The sequence below is a fragment of the Euleptes europaea genome, chromosome 15 (assembly GCF_029931775.1).
Source record: "Euleptes europaea isolate rEulEur1 chromosome 15, rEulEur1.hap1, whole genome shotgun sequence".
NCBI classification, from domain to species: Eukaryota; Metazoa; Chordata; class Lepidosauria; order Squamata; family Sphaerodactylidae; genus Euleptes; species Euleptes europaea.
The window spans coordinates 18,048,330-18,065,100 of NC_079326.1; the positions used below are offsets into that span (position 1 = coordinate 18,048,330).

Consider the following 16,771-nt stretch of genomic DNA (forward strand, 5'->3'; position numbering starts at 1 on the left):
TTAGAAAGAAACTAGATTCGGAGTGGGAGTTTGTTATTTGTCGACGTAGCTTTTGAGCACCTGTAAAGGGCAACCCATGTCAGACAGACAACTGTGCTGTACAAACTCAGCAATCCTATTTTCTACTCTGCACAGATTTGCATATTTTAGAAGCTTGCCCTTCTTTATTAACTTGTAGCATTTCATTATTCAGCACCAGATGGCTATAATCTGAATCTTCCCTTTAGAACCACAGTGGAGTGACAACCAGTTGCTATGTACGATCAAAAAGGGTTTTAGGGGGAATGAAAAGAACAAGCATATCTGCTTTTGAATGGAATAGCTCAAAATTATGTTAGAAATATACTAGGGTGTTTGTAAGGTCTGGTCACCTCCTCCACTTACTGATGCAGACAGTACTTTATTTCCTAGTCCCATTAGCTTTTTAGCCACACTACACTTCCATGCAACATGGCTTAGAGTGTCTTTCAACTGTCTTTCGGTGACTGATAGAAGGGTCTGTCCACTGTTTCCATTCCTAATCTATAGTGTAGCCAACCTCCAGGTACTAGTTGGAGATCTCCTGCTATTACAACTGATCTCGGGCCGATAGAGATAAGTTCACCTGGAGAAAATGGCCACTTTGTCCATTGGACTCTATGGCATTGAAGTCCCTCCCCTCCCAAACCCCACCCCCCTCAGTCTCTACTCCAAAAACCTCCTGTCGATGGCAAAGAGGGACCTGGCAACCCTACTAATCTAGCCAGATCCTAGTAGGTGGCTTCTGTGAAAAGCTAAGGGGCTAGGCCATTGAAAGGGCTTGATGAGGACAACGGCTTGAGACATAACAAGAAACCAGGGTTTGGCTTGCAGGTATTCAATCTGCCTCAAAAAGTGCCTGTTTTATTGCCTTTATTCTTTCCAGCTCCTTTGCAAAGGCCCTGCTGGTATCCCAGCCTGCTCTGCAATGAAGGTGGTGCTGAGGACGAAGCCAGAATGTCCACATTCACACATTATGCGAAACCGTACTTAAGATTAACAGTTTAGATGTTGGACAAATACTAGTTTCAAAAATTAACCATAGACTCATTGAACCATGTATTTGTGTGATGTCTGAACTAAGCCTTACTGAGGTTACTAAATCAGCTTTAATCTCTAGATTCAGATTTTGGTTTGACATATACTTACTAGGGGCGCACACTTCAAAAAATGTTGTATTAAGTTCAGACCCAGATTTTGGGAAGGGCATGTTTTTCCTTATTCCAAATTTTCAGGATTCTCCTTAGCATTGCAGGATTTGGGCAGGGTTGCGGGGTGGTTCCTGAAAATTCAGGATCATTTTAAAAATCACCCCATACCCTCCTAGAAGCAGTAGGAGCAGGCACTGGGGTGCGGAGAGAAAGAAGAAGCTGGCATCACCATACAGCTGTTTGGATGCATCTCCTTCTCTTTAAATCTCAAAGGGCCACTATTTTCTATGGGAAATCTATGGCCTCTGAGATCTGAAGGCCAGGTCTACTCCTGTAGAAAATAATGGCTCTTTATATCTACAGTGACTAGAGATGCCGACTAACAACTAAATGCACAGACTTAATCTCAGAGCAAGTAAAGTCTACTGCCCATAGGAAATAATAGGGCCATTATTACCTATGGGTAGACTTGGCTTCTCTATTACCAGCTCTCTTCTTAAACCTAGATCACTCCCAAAAATTCAGGATTCAGTTTTTGTTACTCCTGGAATTTCAGGAGTGTTTGGGACATTTCAGATATCTCTGAGCCCCCCCGCCCCACACAACTAAAATTGGATTTATTTCTGGCTAGAGTACATTCAAATGTACCCCCAACTCTTATTAACCAAACAACCGATCATTAACCAAATACTAACCAATCACATGAACCATAGTTAGTTTAATTAAACCTTAGTCTTGCATCATGTCTCAACTGAGCAGGATCTGAGGTGATCCAGGAATTACTTCGCCCTAGGTTAATTTATAGTTAGGTTGGACATCATTTTGAATGGGCTAAGATGGGAGAGAGAATACGGAATGAAAAAGAGAAGGAGAAAGAATTGGTCTGGGCTTATAAAAAAAGTAAAGTGGAAGAGAAAAGGACAACGAGGAGAAAAAGGATGCCAAGACTTGAAGTGCTGGCACAATAACTGAATGAGATAAAAGGGGAAGATGAGGAATGTGTGATGCAAAGAAAGCATAATGAATGGATGGAGCAGAGAAAAATCAAAAAGGGAAGAGAAGAAAACTATAGGGAAGGGCACACTTTTAATAGCTTCTCTATGTCAGCCCTGGGGGATTGGTTGGCTGGCCGTTTTAACCCCCTCAAAATTGCTTTTGAAATTCTCATTATTATCTTGTTAAAAAATTCACATGTTCACTAAGCAGAAATCCTAGCAAATTATACAAAATTGCTTTATGGCAGCCAAACCTTGAGTATTGTGCCAAGTCTGGTATCCCTGTGAATTGCAAGTATACTATTTGGCTTTCAGTGCATGATATTTAGCATTATTCTTCACAGGGCACAAACAATGATTTATTCAGTGGACAGATGAAGATAAAGAACATGTGAGGTGAGGAGCCAGTGTATATGAAGCAAGGAGTTGGCTTATGTATGGTAACTAACAACTTTAATGTGAGGAATCTTTATGCTGCTAGCTTAAAAGGGGGAAGGGAATGAAAACCATGCTATGCACAAATGGCTTTAGCAATTTGCTGCTAATTCTTAAGTCTTCCCATATTCTCAGAGTCATCTATTTTGTTCCCAAGGTCTTATTGTCCTTAGACATTGTTTAGATTAGTTTGTTGTGGCCCAATTCAGAATTTTCAAGCTCAGCCACACTTTAACGTGCCCCCTGAATTTAGCATAGACCTTTAATCTCCTTTCTTACCTATTCCAACTCCGGGGCACTTGAAGTACAAAAAGGCATTTTATTTATTCAAATCCAAGCTATATGTCAGACTCTCAGGTGAATTTCAAGCTTGCCTTTCGTTCTATGTGGAGTGTATGATGATGAGGCTTCTAAAATCTCAGTGTTTCTGAGCGGATTTTAAAATATGCATCTTTCCCCCTTTACTAATGGAAAACCTCTCAGCCTATTAAGGCTATGACTAAATTGCTTGCTGTTACTAAAATCCTAAGCAAGCCACCTACGAAGAATGAAAGCTGGGACTGCATAAAATTATTTTTTGGATTTGAACCTTACATATTGAGGCTCCAGCCTTTTTATTGCCTTTGCATTCTGATGGCAACAGAGCAGAACAGAACATGCCTTTGGTTTAGACCTGCCATCAGCAAATGCAAGGATATTTTTTTATATAGCTAACAGTTTTTGATCATTGCAATCTGGCCAAATTTGAAGCAAAAGAAAAGAATTCAAATACACTGGAAAGTTTCAGAGAAACCCCCCTAAATTGTTCACAGTTTAATATTATGACTGTCAGGCCAAAACGTACTCTTGACTCAGCATTCGACTTACAAAATGAACACAAAGTAAGCAGTATAATTCTCTAGATTAAACGTCTGTGGTAGATAAGAGAACAAAGTGTTTTCTTTATGTCTCTAAAATGAACCCATGACCACTAGCATATCAATCTAAATCCACTTCACATTAGTCTTCACTCAAATCACTTCTAAATATTGCAGGCTATCATCCTTATTGAACAGCTCTGCAAAGCCACATTAATAAATTTTCTGATGATGCTTTTATTGCCTCTTCCATCTATCAGCAACATTTATTTCTGTTGAAAAACATTCAATTCTAAGAGGTATTCTGAGCAGAAGGAAGCTGCAGAGTAAAATGAAGAATCGAGAAAAGTTCAATACTAATGTTAATTAAATGTGTTAAACAGGGAGACGCTATTATTAAAGCTGCTAGTGAAAAAATACCCTTTTTATCTGTAGACTACCCTCTTCAAATGTAGTCTAATGAGAGTCTGGACGGCTACAAGAAGTGTCTGATAAAAACCTCTGTGAGTGTGGGAGACAACTATCCACATCTGACTAAGTGCTGTTGTCATATTTTATGCCTTTGAAACTAGTAAAGAAATATCAGAACACCCTTAAAATAAAAAAGGAACAAATACTGTAGTCTTCAAACATGGGCTCAGGCAATGCGGCAGGATTTGTGAACCAAACATGGTATGGCCTGTTGTATATAAGGGGGCCTCCTTTCAATGGAGTCAAAACCTTAATTAGCCATAAAGGACTCCAGCATTAAGAAATTGTCATGAGTCAGCCTGCTGAGACCTCCTAAGACCAAGAGGAAATAGAAGGAAGTAGTTCAAGAGCAGAGGAACAGCCAAAGGCAGAAGTCAGAACAGAGAGACAGCTGCAGCCAGAATACTGCTCACCTTCCAGCTCAAAGACTCCAGCTGGGCCTGAGACCTCCCAACAAGCAATGTCCCCAGAGGCCTCGCCAAAGCCACCGGATCAGAGGTGGAGACAAGTTTGACAGGAAATGCAACAGTGATGTCAGAGTGCGAGGTTGCAAGCCCAGCACAGAGCCCTTCCTGCCAGCGATGAGGCAGAGCAGGGCTGAAGCACATCACCTGACTGAGAATGTCAGAGCAGCCAAATTAGCAACAGCTGGCTCTGCTACAGCAGTGAGATAAGGGCCTATTTAAGCCATCAGTTAGCCTTGGCTGTTGTGGAAACAGCTTGTTACCACTCTCTTGTGTATCAGCCTTGTCTCAGATTCCTGGCATCCTGACTGACTTTGACTCACGACCATGGACTGCTCTCCAGGCTATACTTTGTGCCTCTGGCCATCGCTATCTGCCTGCTGGAGGACAGAACTATATCCCCCAATAACCTCTACTGACATTCTACCTTTACTCACCCATCAGAACCTAGTTAGATATACACTGTGCTTAATAAGCCTCTTGTTCCTTCATCCAGACCTTACCTATGCAATGTACAGTGCTTACTTCTACCAGCCACTTCTTCCTCACTTCTGCTTATTATTAAGAGCCACTTTCATTTCTACCTACATCCAGTTCACACCTGTAATGGCATTCTCATTTTGAATCCTAGCTCAGAGTTTGAACACTATGAAGTGCCCAACTCAACAGGTGAATGGTCTCTGCTTTCTTTGTTACCCAGTTTTAACTCCTAGCCTATTCTCACCTAGTTCCAGTTTCATGCCAGTGGCATTGTTTGTTACTTGCCTACTTGGAACAGGCTTTCAGTTATACAAAAACAGGACTGCACACAGACATACAGATTCTGTTGGACAATGATCAGCATAACCTTGGCATAATATAGGGCCAATGGGAGGCTGACAGACCCTTTCTGCCCTGATGCCAATAAACAAGTTGACATTCTGCATTTCATTTACCATCTTGGAAACCAATCTCCTTACTGCAAACTTTGAAAAATTTACATTATATTACAAAATTTAAGGTTAGTTATTGAAATCTCACTGTACCCCAGTCCAGCTTACACCCAGGTGTCAACCTTACACCTACTGAAGGCCGTACTGAAAACAATCTTCTCTCTCCTTCAAACATGTAACGTCTATACTGATAACACAAATTAGTGTATTAAATTGATTCCTTGAGACAATGTAGTTGCTATCAGTTAGTATCAGTTGAATTATTATGGACATCAGAATTACTTAGGAATAGCATTATTGCTCCTAATTCTTCTTTACCCAATTCTCCCTGAAATCCACCAATCCATTTCTTTCCCTCTCTTTAGGAATTTGGAGTCAGTTTCTAATCAATTCTGGTTTTTTGTTTTTGGGGTTTTCAAGAATTTTATCCAATTTATTATTAACAAAATTACAGAAAAGCGATAAACAAGGTAAAAAAAGAGAAGAAAAAGAATATAAAACTATAAACAGACAAAGGGATACTTCCGTTTTTGTTTGTATCAAATATAAATCCAATGAAAGAGTTGCTACCTGTTCTCTAGCTACAAATATAGAATTATTTTTAATTATTCTTACAACTAAACATCAACCTTTTCTCTATCATAAAGTCAGTAAAGGGTTTCAAATTTTCTGCAAACTTAGATAAGTTATTTTCTCTAATCAAAGCAGTCAATTTGGCAATTTCTGCTAATTCCAACATCTTGACAAGCCATTTTTCTATTGCAGGTATAGATGGATTTTTCCATTTTTGTGCATATAATATTCTTGCTGCTGAAATCATATATAAAAACAAACATCCATATTTTTTTTCTAAACTGGCTATCCATAAAAACCAAAAGATAAATTTCTGGTTTCATTTGTGTATTAACCTTTAAAATCTTCCGTATTATAGAATGTAATTGTGACCAACGTTTTTTAGCTTTTTTACAAGTCTGCCATAAGTGAAAGAAGGTCCCTTCATGCTAATCAATTCTGTTTTGATCAAAGAGAGGAAGGGAATTTCTGCAAAACTGCAGAATATCCCTCTGTAGATGTTCAGTGGCAGGCAATGTCTCCCCAAACCTTCCTACCCTTCTGCAAAAGCGCCACCCTCTTAAAGAGAAATCAATGGCTATATTTTAAAAAGTGAATTTCAGGGGAAAATTCCCCTCCCCACAACATTATGGGCAGTGCAATCCAAAGGGGGTAGGAGTTTGCTGAACTCAGGACAGCAGGTCGCCCAGGGAAATTCCTTGAAAGCCCATGAAACTGCTGTATCCAGTTTCACGGGCCGTGCCCCATTTTTGCTGGCATAAGTTCACACTGGCAAAAGGGGACGTTCCCAGGGCAAAAGGGCTCAGGGAGCTGACTATTGTCAGCCCAGCCCCCAGGAATGCCCCCTTTGGCACCGATGCGAACCCCTGCGCTGCAGGAGCACAGCCGCTGTGGCTGCACCAGTGTCCATTTGTGGCGCTACCGCACTGCTCCCCAGCACCAGCGCAAATGGCCCAGCACTGGCACAAGTGGCACTTACACTGGCGCAGGGATCACACTGCCTCCAAAGCCCTTTTGGACCCCCTCCTTAGGATTGCACTGATAGGAAGCAGTGTTTTTAATATTACAGATCAAATAATGCTTTTAAATATGTACCCACACCTAAGTGGAAGTATACTGAAATAGGCTGTAGCCTCCCAACTCTCTCTACAAACATATATTAGCTTGTGTAAAAATTTGTATTCCTTTCTGAACGTATACATCATAACTGCTAAGATAAAGCAATTATATTTTCCTGCATAGAAACTTACATTACAGATGAAATGCATCACAGGCTTTGAGTCTTCTGTAGGCATTTGGGAGTATTAAAATGTCTACACTTCAGCGAAGCTTTATGACCCAAATTGCATTCTCAATTACACCGAGAGAAATTCAGAATAATTCCAGTGAAATCAACAGAATTATTCCAGATTTATCTTGCTTTAGCTAACCAAAACTGGTTCCAGGTTAACATGGACATTATCCACACATATCTAAATACTTTGGGCTCCATTCATTACTCTGTGGGAGGAGTCATCATGCATGAAAGCATCCCAGTTCTCTTCCTCTTGATGGAGGATTCACACAGACACATGCACAGGCAACACCGCTCACAGAGCTACCTAATTATTTCAGAATATTATGGGAAAGTGTATTTATTTATTTAAATGTATTATCCCAACATTCCCTAAGGGCCCAAGGCAATTTACAGACTCTGAATATTCAATATCTCTACACAAATTTAAAAAAAACCCTATAAAACAATAAATACCATAAGCTACTAACAAACAGGAACCAGAGAAAGAATTTCTTAAAAAGACCCAATCCCTTCAATTGGAAACCACAAAACAGATCTTATCTTCCTCTCAGTGGCTACTGAATGCCAGTCAATTGAGATAAAACTGACCAAAAATAGCTCATTTGGGCTGGATGTCACCAAGGAAACAGATAGATGTTAGAAATTGCCCCTTCCCAGGGGCTGCTAATGCTCTGATTGCTCTAAACAAGCTGGAAATATAGCTGTATCTACCCCCAAGACATGCTAAGTCCCCTCGTCTACTCTATTTTCAGCCCACCACCCAGTGAGACCATGGTATTTAACACGAGCCTAAAAAATACTGGGTTGGATATACAACCCATGAGCAGAAGGTACTCTAGTCTCTTTCTGACCTCTTCCTTCTCAAACTGGCTTCCTGAGATGCTTGAAGTCATGGGAGACCTTTGAACAAAATGCCATGGGGCACAGAAAGCTGCTGTGGACAAGGAGAACCAAGTAACAATTCCCCACTTAGCCAAAAGGGGCTCTCATTTCAGCCAAAACTGCTGACAGAAAAGCAAGGAGGGCCTGTAAAACTGAGCTGTTCCACCAGGCATATGGTAGAGGACAGCAACGGTATTCCACTGGTATTCCATCTAGCAGGCCTCTTCTCCTCAGCTATGCGCCACAAAGGATGTAGTTTGTTATGCTACTATAGTATTGGTGTTTAGTGACATACTAAGGCGCCGGGTTTTATTGATAAATTTCTTATGTAATTGCATGAAATGTTTTAAACTGTTTTAGATGTCATTAGCCGCTCTGAGCCTGGCATCAGCTAGAAAAGGGCAGCCTATAAATCAAATAAATAATGATGATGATCTCATACCCATCATTACCCATGCACAATCATCTTTGTAAGGGGTATTTTTTCTTATTTTCTAGCTTTGTACATTTTTCATGTAATTTTCTGGGCAAAGATAAAACTATTGTTTTATCTTTCAAACAAAACTATTATTTTATCTTTGCACACACACACACACCGTCACCCTCAAGTGCTGCTGATGCATAGCACAAGCTGTAAATACAAGGAAAGGAGATGCCAAATGAACAGCTTTTTCTTTCTCTGTGTTTTGCCTTCTGAATGTTCATATTGATTTAATTCAGAACTGAAAGCAAGTTCGTTTACCTTTTTCATTTTCACTTGAAACTAGTTCATTTTTAATAAAAAAAATGTCCATGCCACATCAAACCTTCATAAAAACAAGCCTCTTTTCAAGTTTATAATGGAACATCAAAGCCCTTGAACTGAATATATTTTTGCAGACACCAAAAAAAGTACCTTGTTCTACTTCTCTGGAGAGGTGTAAAATAGTATTTCATTTTTCAGGTAGGAAAATGTGTTACAAAGAAAGAGATTGTATGGCTTGCTCAAGATCACAGAGAATACACATTGGAATCAAAAACCATTTCCAGGAAGAGCTTCCAAATTGAAGTCTCATGCTATAGCTATCAAATTATTCACGGAGGGGAACCGTGTGCTTGGGGAGACTAAAATTCAGCTGCTGCCTCCCCTGCAGCTTTAGCTGTCCTTGAGAAGAGCATTTGGGCACAAAATCTAATATGACTGCAAGTATATTACTAAAAAGTAATGGGCAATCTGGCATTCCTGCTTTTCCAAACTTGATCCATTAGCTTATCAGCAATGGCAGCTACAATAACAGACTGTACAGGACAGCACACTACTAGGATAATCCAAATACAAATGCGCCACCACTATGCAGATGGCATCATTGGTTATGTACTAATGCTGACCACTAGAGGCAAAGTAAGACCACCTCACCTCCTCTTCATTTGCCTGGTGATGTTGGATCCAAAGATGGGGTGACATCACATGCCGATGTTTACTAGGCAAACTTTTCTTTTACGAGGTGGTTTGCCAGTGCCTTCCCCAGTCATCTTCCCTTTACCCCCAGCAAGCTGGGTACTCATTTTACCAACCTCGGAAGGATGGAAAGCTGAGTCAACCTTGAGCCGGCTACCTGAAACCAATTTCCTATGTAGAAAATAAAATAAACCTTAATGGGGGGGGGACTAATGAAGGTGTTGTGAAAGGCATGACCCATACTTAAGGGACCATACAATAAGGTTTCAGTGTGTGTGTGTGTGTGTGTGTGTGTGTGTGTGTGTTAAGTGCCGTCAAGTCGCTTCCGACTCATGGCGACCCTAGGTTTCAATACAGGTACAAAATATTTAACTTTTTCTTTATGTTTACATTACGTTTGAAACGTCCCTCTTGGCTACAGAGCTATACAAAGTCGATTCACAAGGAACTAAGCAGAGTTCTATTTGTATCCCCTATCACAACAAAATCATTGACATAACAGAAATAGTGTCATCCTTCTCAAAATTCAGTTTACAACCTACCTTACACAATTACCGCTACTAAAAGGCCACAGAACTTCCCATTTTAAGAAGAAAGCCTGGTGAGACCTAACGGAATTTAATGAAAACGATGCATGCATGCTCTGGTGTTTATCTGATTACTATTCCAGTGACATGACTACTGTGCAACATTTAAAGTTCATTAGCAGCAATATTTATTCTGGAGTCAGGCGTATTGATATTGTAATAAGAACTCACTTTTATATATCCCTGAACAATAATTAGGTTTGGTGGGGGGGGGGAACAAATATGCAGCTAGTGGTCAGTAGATCAAAAGTGTTTATTGTAAAGAAGTACCTTTTATGAATACTCAAATATTAATTTGAACAGGCTACACACAGCAAAAATAACTTATCATGGTTCCAGAGAATATAGGGCATCAGCAGCCCTTGCTAAGAGGCATACTGGAAATATCATAATATTTTTTAAATTATTCTTATAATATTTGATAAAAATTCTGTTTTGTTTTTGAATGTCATCATTTAACTTGCTGGCAAGCTATAGTTTAAGATGCCCTCATCCTGGCAGTGACAAACAAACAAACTAAAGGTCTGTTACCCAATTAAAGACATTTTAGCTGATTTATACTGCAATATTATGCAGAGTTCCTCCAGTCTATGTCCATTGAAATCAGTGGACTTAAATTAAGGTAAGTTTACATACAATTGCACTGTAAATAGTTTTAACTGATTAATCACTCGATAAAAACTGCATATATTTGTATATGACATAAACAATAGTTCAGGAAGAAATTAAAAAGCAAACACATACTGGATAGGATTCAAAGTGTCATGAGTGGAATTGAGCTTGCAGAGTTGGACTTTTCTGCCTTCTCACCTTGCTGCAGCCCCACTGAGTCTCCTTAAATTCTGCTCCTGGGACCCATGGGATCCTCAGGACCATCATAGGAGTGACTTGTGGGGTGTGCCATCGAAGAGCGGATGGGCAAAAATACTTTCCTCCTCCAACGGAAGCCTCATTATGCTGGTGGAACAGCAAATTTGAACCCAACACAATTCGTGGTTACAAAATTTGCAACATGCAGTTTGGCCCAGAGGCACCCAATTAACAGAGCTATTATAAATGGAGTTGTGCCTTTCTAAATCCAAGGGTGTAACTCTGCTTAGAATTGCAATGCAATTGACTAAACACTGACTAAAAAGTAATAAGCAGGCACATGTACAAAGGGGCATACATATGAAGCTAACTTTTTTCTTGTATTTTTAGAAGTTTCCTCCCAATCCTAAAAAAACAGCAGGGTGGTTAGATTTATAAAAGTCAGCCATATATCCCTGAGGGTATCTAAATTTGAATGTAGCCAAATGTTTTTATAGGAGTTTGCTACTTTGGGCAATCACAGCCCAAGTAATTTATAAAAAGAGGAAATTTGGTTCACTTGCATTCATTAATCCTTCAATTAATGGATTCTGAATGTTGTAAATAAAAATAAAAAAATCCAGGGCATATTCTGCTTGTGTAAGAGTAAGCAGGGCAATTATGGCTAGTTCCCATTTTCTTGCTGCAGCCCAGGTTTGTGGCATACCATTCTGATACCCCCCCCCCCATTATCAGCTGCCACTTTCCAGTTGATGGAAGATGCTGTGGTGGAAGGTAAAGGCACTAAAGCCCACTGCTGCCTGCAGAAGCCTTGGATCCAAACCAACGACAGTGGAAACACAAGAGTTTGGTTCCCAAAATAATGTCCCCCCTTTTTCAAATGGCATTTTGCTGGTGTGCACGTTTCCTGCATTTAAAACAGCAGATTTCCCAAAAGCACACAGGGAACTTCTGCCAGGGTCCATCTGGGAATACAGAGGTTGCTTTCAGTGGTTTTTGTTAGAAAAATGTACACAATTCCTGGAAGCCTAAACCATTCTGACTGACATGGTTGAGTTTCAGTACAATCAAAGGATCCAGACTGCTGTAAGCAGAAAAAAGCATGCTGAAGGGACCTTTCTGCCTTCCCTTCTTTCCACAGTCCCCCTGTGAAGCTACTCTGACGATCAAGGGATCCTTGAGAACAGTGTGAGAAGTGGTATGAATGGATATATTGGGAAGGGGGAAATACACCTCCAGTATTACACAAACACATGCAAAACTGGAACTATAGTCTGCATTTGACACACATGACATTCACACACTTTTTGCACATGTACACATACCTCATTTCATCATACAAGGGTAGGCTTTGCACACACATGTGCATCACTTGTACATATGCTAGCACAAACATATTCTTTCTGAACACATGGTGAAAAAGTGCACGCCATTCCCTAGCTTACTCCACACATGCACATACAGTAAATGTATGCAAACCTTCAAAGAAAGCATGCACATGGAAATGTGCACCTCCTGTATACATGTGAACTGTACTCCTCATGTATGCTCATGCACGCATGTCCACACACACTCTTGAGTATATGCACACAAACAATGAGCATGGACACCTTCCCTATATGCATGCTTATACATAGATCCTGCACATAGGCATGATTCCCACATACGCTTGCATAAAATGAATGGAAGAAAACTGAATGAACGTTGTTACAGATGCTTTTACTCTTCATCTAGTTCCCTTCATCTAGTTCCTCTCCATGTTCTCTCTCTTTCTCTCTCCCCTCTCCCCTCTCCTCATGTCCCTAACCCATCTCCCCTTTTTACCATCTTTCAGATATGTAGGCTCAAAAAAGAATAAAAGTCTGGTAGGTCTGAGAGAGCCATTCAGGAACTTGAAGCCCTTAATGTCATTTTAACCACTACTTCCTGGCTGTTCTTGTAGTTGGCTACTTCCTTGACAGGGCTGGCACAGGTATTTTAGGTGCCCTGGTTGTGGGCACCCAAAGTGCCCCCTCTGCAGGCAGGGAGACAGCACCTGCCCTCCTTGCCCCCCGTATTGTGGGGAAAGGTAGGAGAATGGCATCTGTCCTCCTTGCGCTGCATGAAGGCTCTCCCATGGAGAGGAGAAAGAATCTGCTACCCTCCTCAACCCCGGCACCACACAGAAATGAGAAGCCTCCGCCTGCCTTCCCCCACCCAATACAAGGAGGCAGGGACAAGGGAAGGAATCCACCTGCCCTCCTCCTCTTCCCTAAACTGCATGGAGGCCATCCTCCCCCTTCCAACACTGTGTGGAGTTGGGAAGGAATTTTCCACACACACCCCCTCATGCTCCTGTCTGTACTGAATGAGGCAAGAAGCCTCTGCTCGCCACCCTTCTCCTCCACTGCTGCCCGTCCCTGTGCTCTGCCAAAGGGCCCTGCCTCCTGCCTCCATGCCTCTCTGACAGAGGGAGGCATAGAGAGGAGCAAGCTCCTCACAAGTTGCCAACTGGAGCCAGGGGCACCACACGGGGCTGCCTCTTGCTATGACAGATGACCCTGATTCAGTGGGTGAGGCGATGGCAGGCCCTATCGGCATGCCTTCACTGCTAGTGTCCTAAATGCGCCAGCCACCTGAGCTTTCCTAACAAGGCCACCCTAAACAGAGTTATGCCCTTCTAAGTCCATTGACGTCAATGGGCTTAGTAGGGTGTACCTTTGCTTAGGATGGCACTAACAGTTAGCGGTTAGACAGCTCTCTTTATCTCTCCCATTTTGGCGACTCTGTTTGGCTGTTGTGTCCGGAGCTATTGTTTACAAAAGTGTACTTTTGCTGGCAAGTCTCTGGTGCTGAAATCTTGTATTAAACCTTGAACCATCTGCCATCAGCAGGAAATATATAATCCAATTACCCCACCATTCCCTGGCTGATATTCTATTACCTGATATGCCTTTATTATGTTAACAGGTTCCTCTTCATTTGGCTCTGGTGATCCTTGGTTTTGTAGTAGATTCCTCACTGTCTCTTCCATTCTGAAAAACAACAAGGAAAGGAGTATTAAAAGAAAGATTTTTTTAACATGCTCCAAATATCATTATACTAAGATCATTTAAATCCCAACGAATAATGGAGCTGCTTCATATCAGTCCCAAATACAAGAAAAACATTAATGTATTTATCCTTTTTTTTTTTGCAGTGTAATGCTATGTTCATTAGCATTCAATGCTCATTAATCATACAAGAGCTGTTAGGTTATTGCATCCCATTTTTATTCCAAATGATTTTTTTAAAGAATTCAAACAAGAACATATGTTTCTTTGGCATCTTGTCCTTCCTCCAAGGAGTTTAAGACAGCATACCTGGATCCTTTTTCATTTTTACCACTACAATAAATCCATGAGCAAAGGTAGGTTGTGATTAGCTGAAGGTCATCCAATGAGCTTCAGTAATCTGAGCAGAGATTTGGGTTTCGTGATCCTAATCTGACCCACAATCCATTACACTAGATATATAGATGCAAAAAGAGACAGGAAGGATTTCAAGAGGTAGGAATGTATTGGAAGAAGATCCAACATGAACTTCAGAACGTAATTAAAATGAAAATAAGACTGGACCCCAAATACTTCTGACTAAGCATAATACCACCCGACTTGCCCATGAGATTTAGAGATATGTTTAAATATGCCATAACAGCTGCAAGAACCGTACTGGCAAGAACCTGGAAGCAAACGTCTATACCTGACACAGAAGAATGGAAAGACAAAATACTTGAATACGCAAACATGGCCAAAATGACTTTTATGATGAACCCTGTTATAAACGAGTCATTAGAACAGTTCAATGAGAAATGGCAACCATTTTATACCTATATGTTAGCGGATAAGTAGCTAATTATACCATAAGATTTTATATTTAGATAAAGGTAGTTAAATCAACTTCATGAAAATGTTTGATAACTAAAGGATGAATATGTTACTTGTTTTTGATTTTTTGAGAACTAAACCCTGCTGTTTATACCAGAAGGATTTCTTTCTATCCCTTTCCCTCGTTCCTTTCTGTATCCCCTATTTGACAAAAAAAAATTTTTTTTTAAAAAGGTAGGAATGTATGACTAGCCTGGCTGGATCAGCCCATAGTCCATCTACTCTGTCATTCTGTACCCTACAGTGGCCAGCCAGATGTCCCGGAAATTCACAATCACGGCAAAAGGGTGAAGACTTTCCCCTGCACGTGAAATTTTACTCACCGGTCTCGTCTATCAAACCATTTTACTTCTCTGATGACAACTTCCTGTCTCCTTAGTCTTGTAATGTTAAAAGTCATCATACATCCTGTTCCCAAGGAAAAGTCATTTGAAAAAGATGCATTTTTATCTATTAAGATGTCCAGTGATAGTTCAGTTATTTTTAGTATATTATTGATATGCATGAATTTACTTTGCCAGAACGCACCTAGTAAAATTACACCATCTGTTGACCAAATGTGAGCAAAAAATAAACTAAATGTAATCTTAAATTCAGACAGGGCCATCTTGTTTCTTAGTAACAGATGGGAACCACTTGCGCTCGCATCCTGACCTTAATCAGCACCCTTTCCTCCTCCCAATGCTCCCCCTCCTAGTATAACTCCACAAAGGAAAAATATAATATAAGATGCAAGAAGAGTTGGTTTTTAGACACTGCTTTTTAAGGAATCTCAAAGCGGCTTCCAATCGCTTTCCTTTCCTCGCCCAACAGACACCCTGTGAGGAGGCAGGTGGGGCTGAGAGAGTTCAGAGAGAACTATAACTAGCCCAAGGTCATCCAGCAGGCTGCATGTGGAGGAGTGGGGAAACAAACCCAGCTCACCAGCTTAGAGTCCGCTGCTCTTAACCACAACTCCACGCTGGCTCTCCCCCACCTAATTGTTTTAAAAAGTAACATCTGTCTTTTGTCTGCTGATTAGATGTTGCTTTCCACAAAAGCACAGTGAAAGCACTGTATAATTAAAAACCTGGAGGTTTTTAAGAAGAGGCTAGATGGCCACCTGTCAGCAATGCTGGTCCTATGACCTTAGGCAGATCATGAGAGGGAGGGCACCTTGGCCATCTTCTGGGCATGAAGTATGGGTCACTGGGGGGCGTGCAGGGGAGGTAGTTCGGAATTGCCTGCATTGTGAAGGGTTATATCTAGTTCATACAAACAACACCTTCATCTGAGCTCAGTTTGGCTGTTGATCCAGTCGTGGCCCCACAGAGTCACAAGGTAATTATTTGAGGACCCCAATCATATGAGAACAGCACTCCAAGAAAGCTGGATCTAATTCTTCCACATGTTCCTTTATTTCAATGCAACACTGACAGTATCTAAGAGGCTGCAGAGGCTTAGATCCATGGGCAAAGAATACATACACTTTTGAATGAACTCTCTAGACTGAAGCACTTACACCATTAGCTCCCAGAATAATCGCTCCCATTTTTTTCTGAACACAGAAAATGGTAAGGATTGTAAGCATCAAAAAATACCAGAAGTCTATTTTCTCTAATGCGTTTGTAGAAATTGATTGTAGACTCAGACTACACAGTTCCTTGTTAAATGTACAGGTCAGAGCCACCTTATAGCAAAACAACAATTTCAAGCGACAGACCAAAATACACAGCGTGACAAACTAATCCTGAAAACAGACAGAGTTGTTAGAATGGAAAACTAAATGTAGTCTTTGCTGCTATTATTTTTATTAAAGAAATTTGTAAAGGTTGGGTTATCTATAATGCTGATTCAGCCCTAACAGAAGGTTTTACTTTAGAAATTACAAGATGCTTTGCTTATTTAAGGCAGATACATATAGTGGAAAACTACAAAAATAGAATAAAAAGATTAGTATTTGCCAATATATTTAAT

The 16,771-nt window shown here is 40.6% G+C and overlaps 1 protein-coding gene across 1 annotated transcript in view; it reads right to left on the reverse strand.

Annotated features, from left to right (window-relative positions):
• The window catches only part of NCKAP5 (NCK associated protein 5), a 649,908-nt gene that overhangs the window by 248,844 nt on the left and 384,293 nt on the right, over window positions 1-16,771 (reverse strand). The window contains exon 5 of the mRNA XM_056861323.1: window positions 13,834-13,924. Coding sequence (XP_056717301.1) covers window positions 13,834-13,924 — 91 coding nt within the window. The remainder of the gene's footprint in view (window positions 1-13,833; window positions 13,925-16,771) is intronic.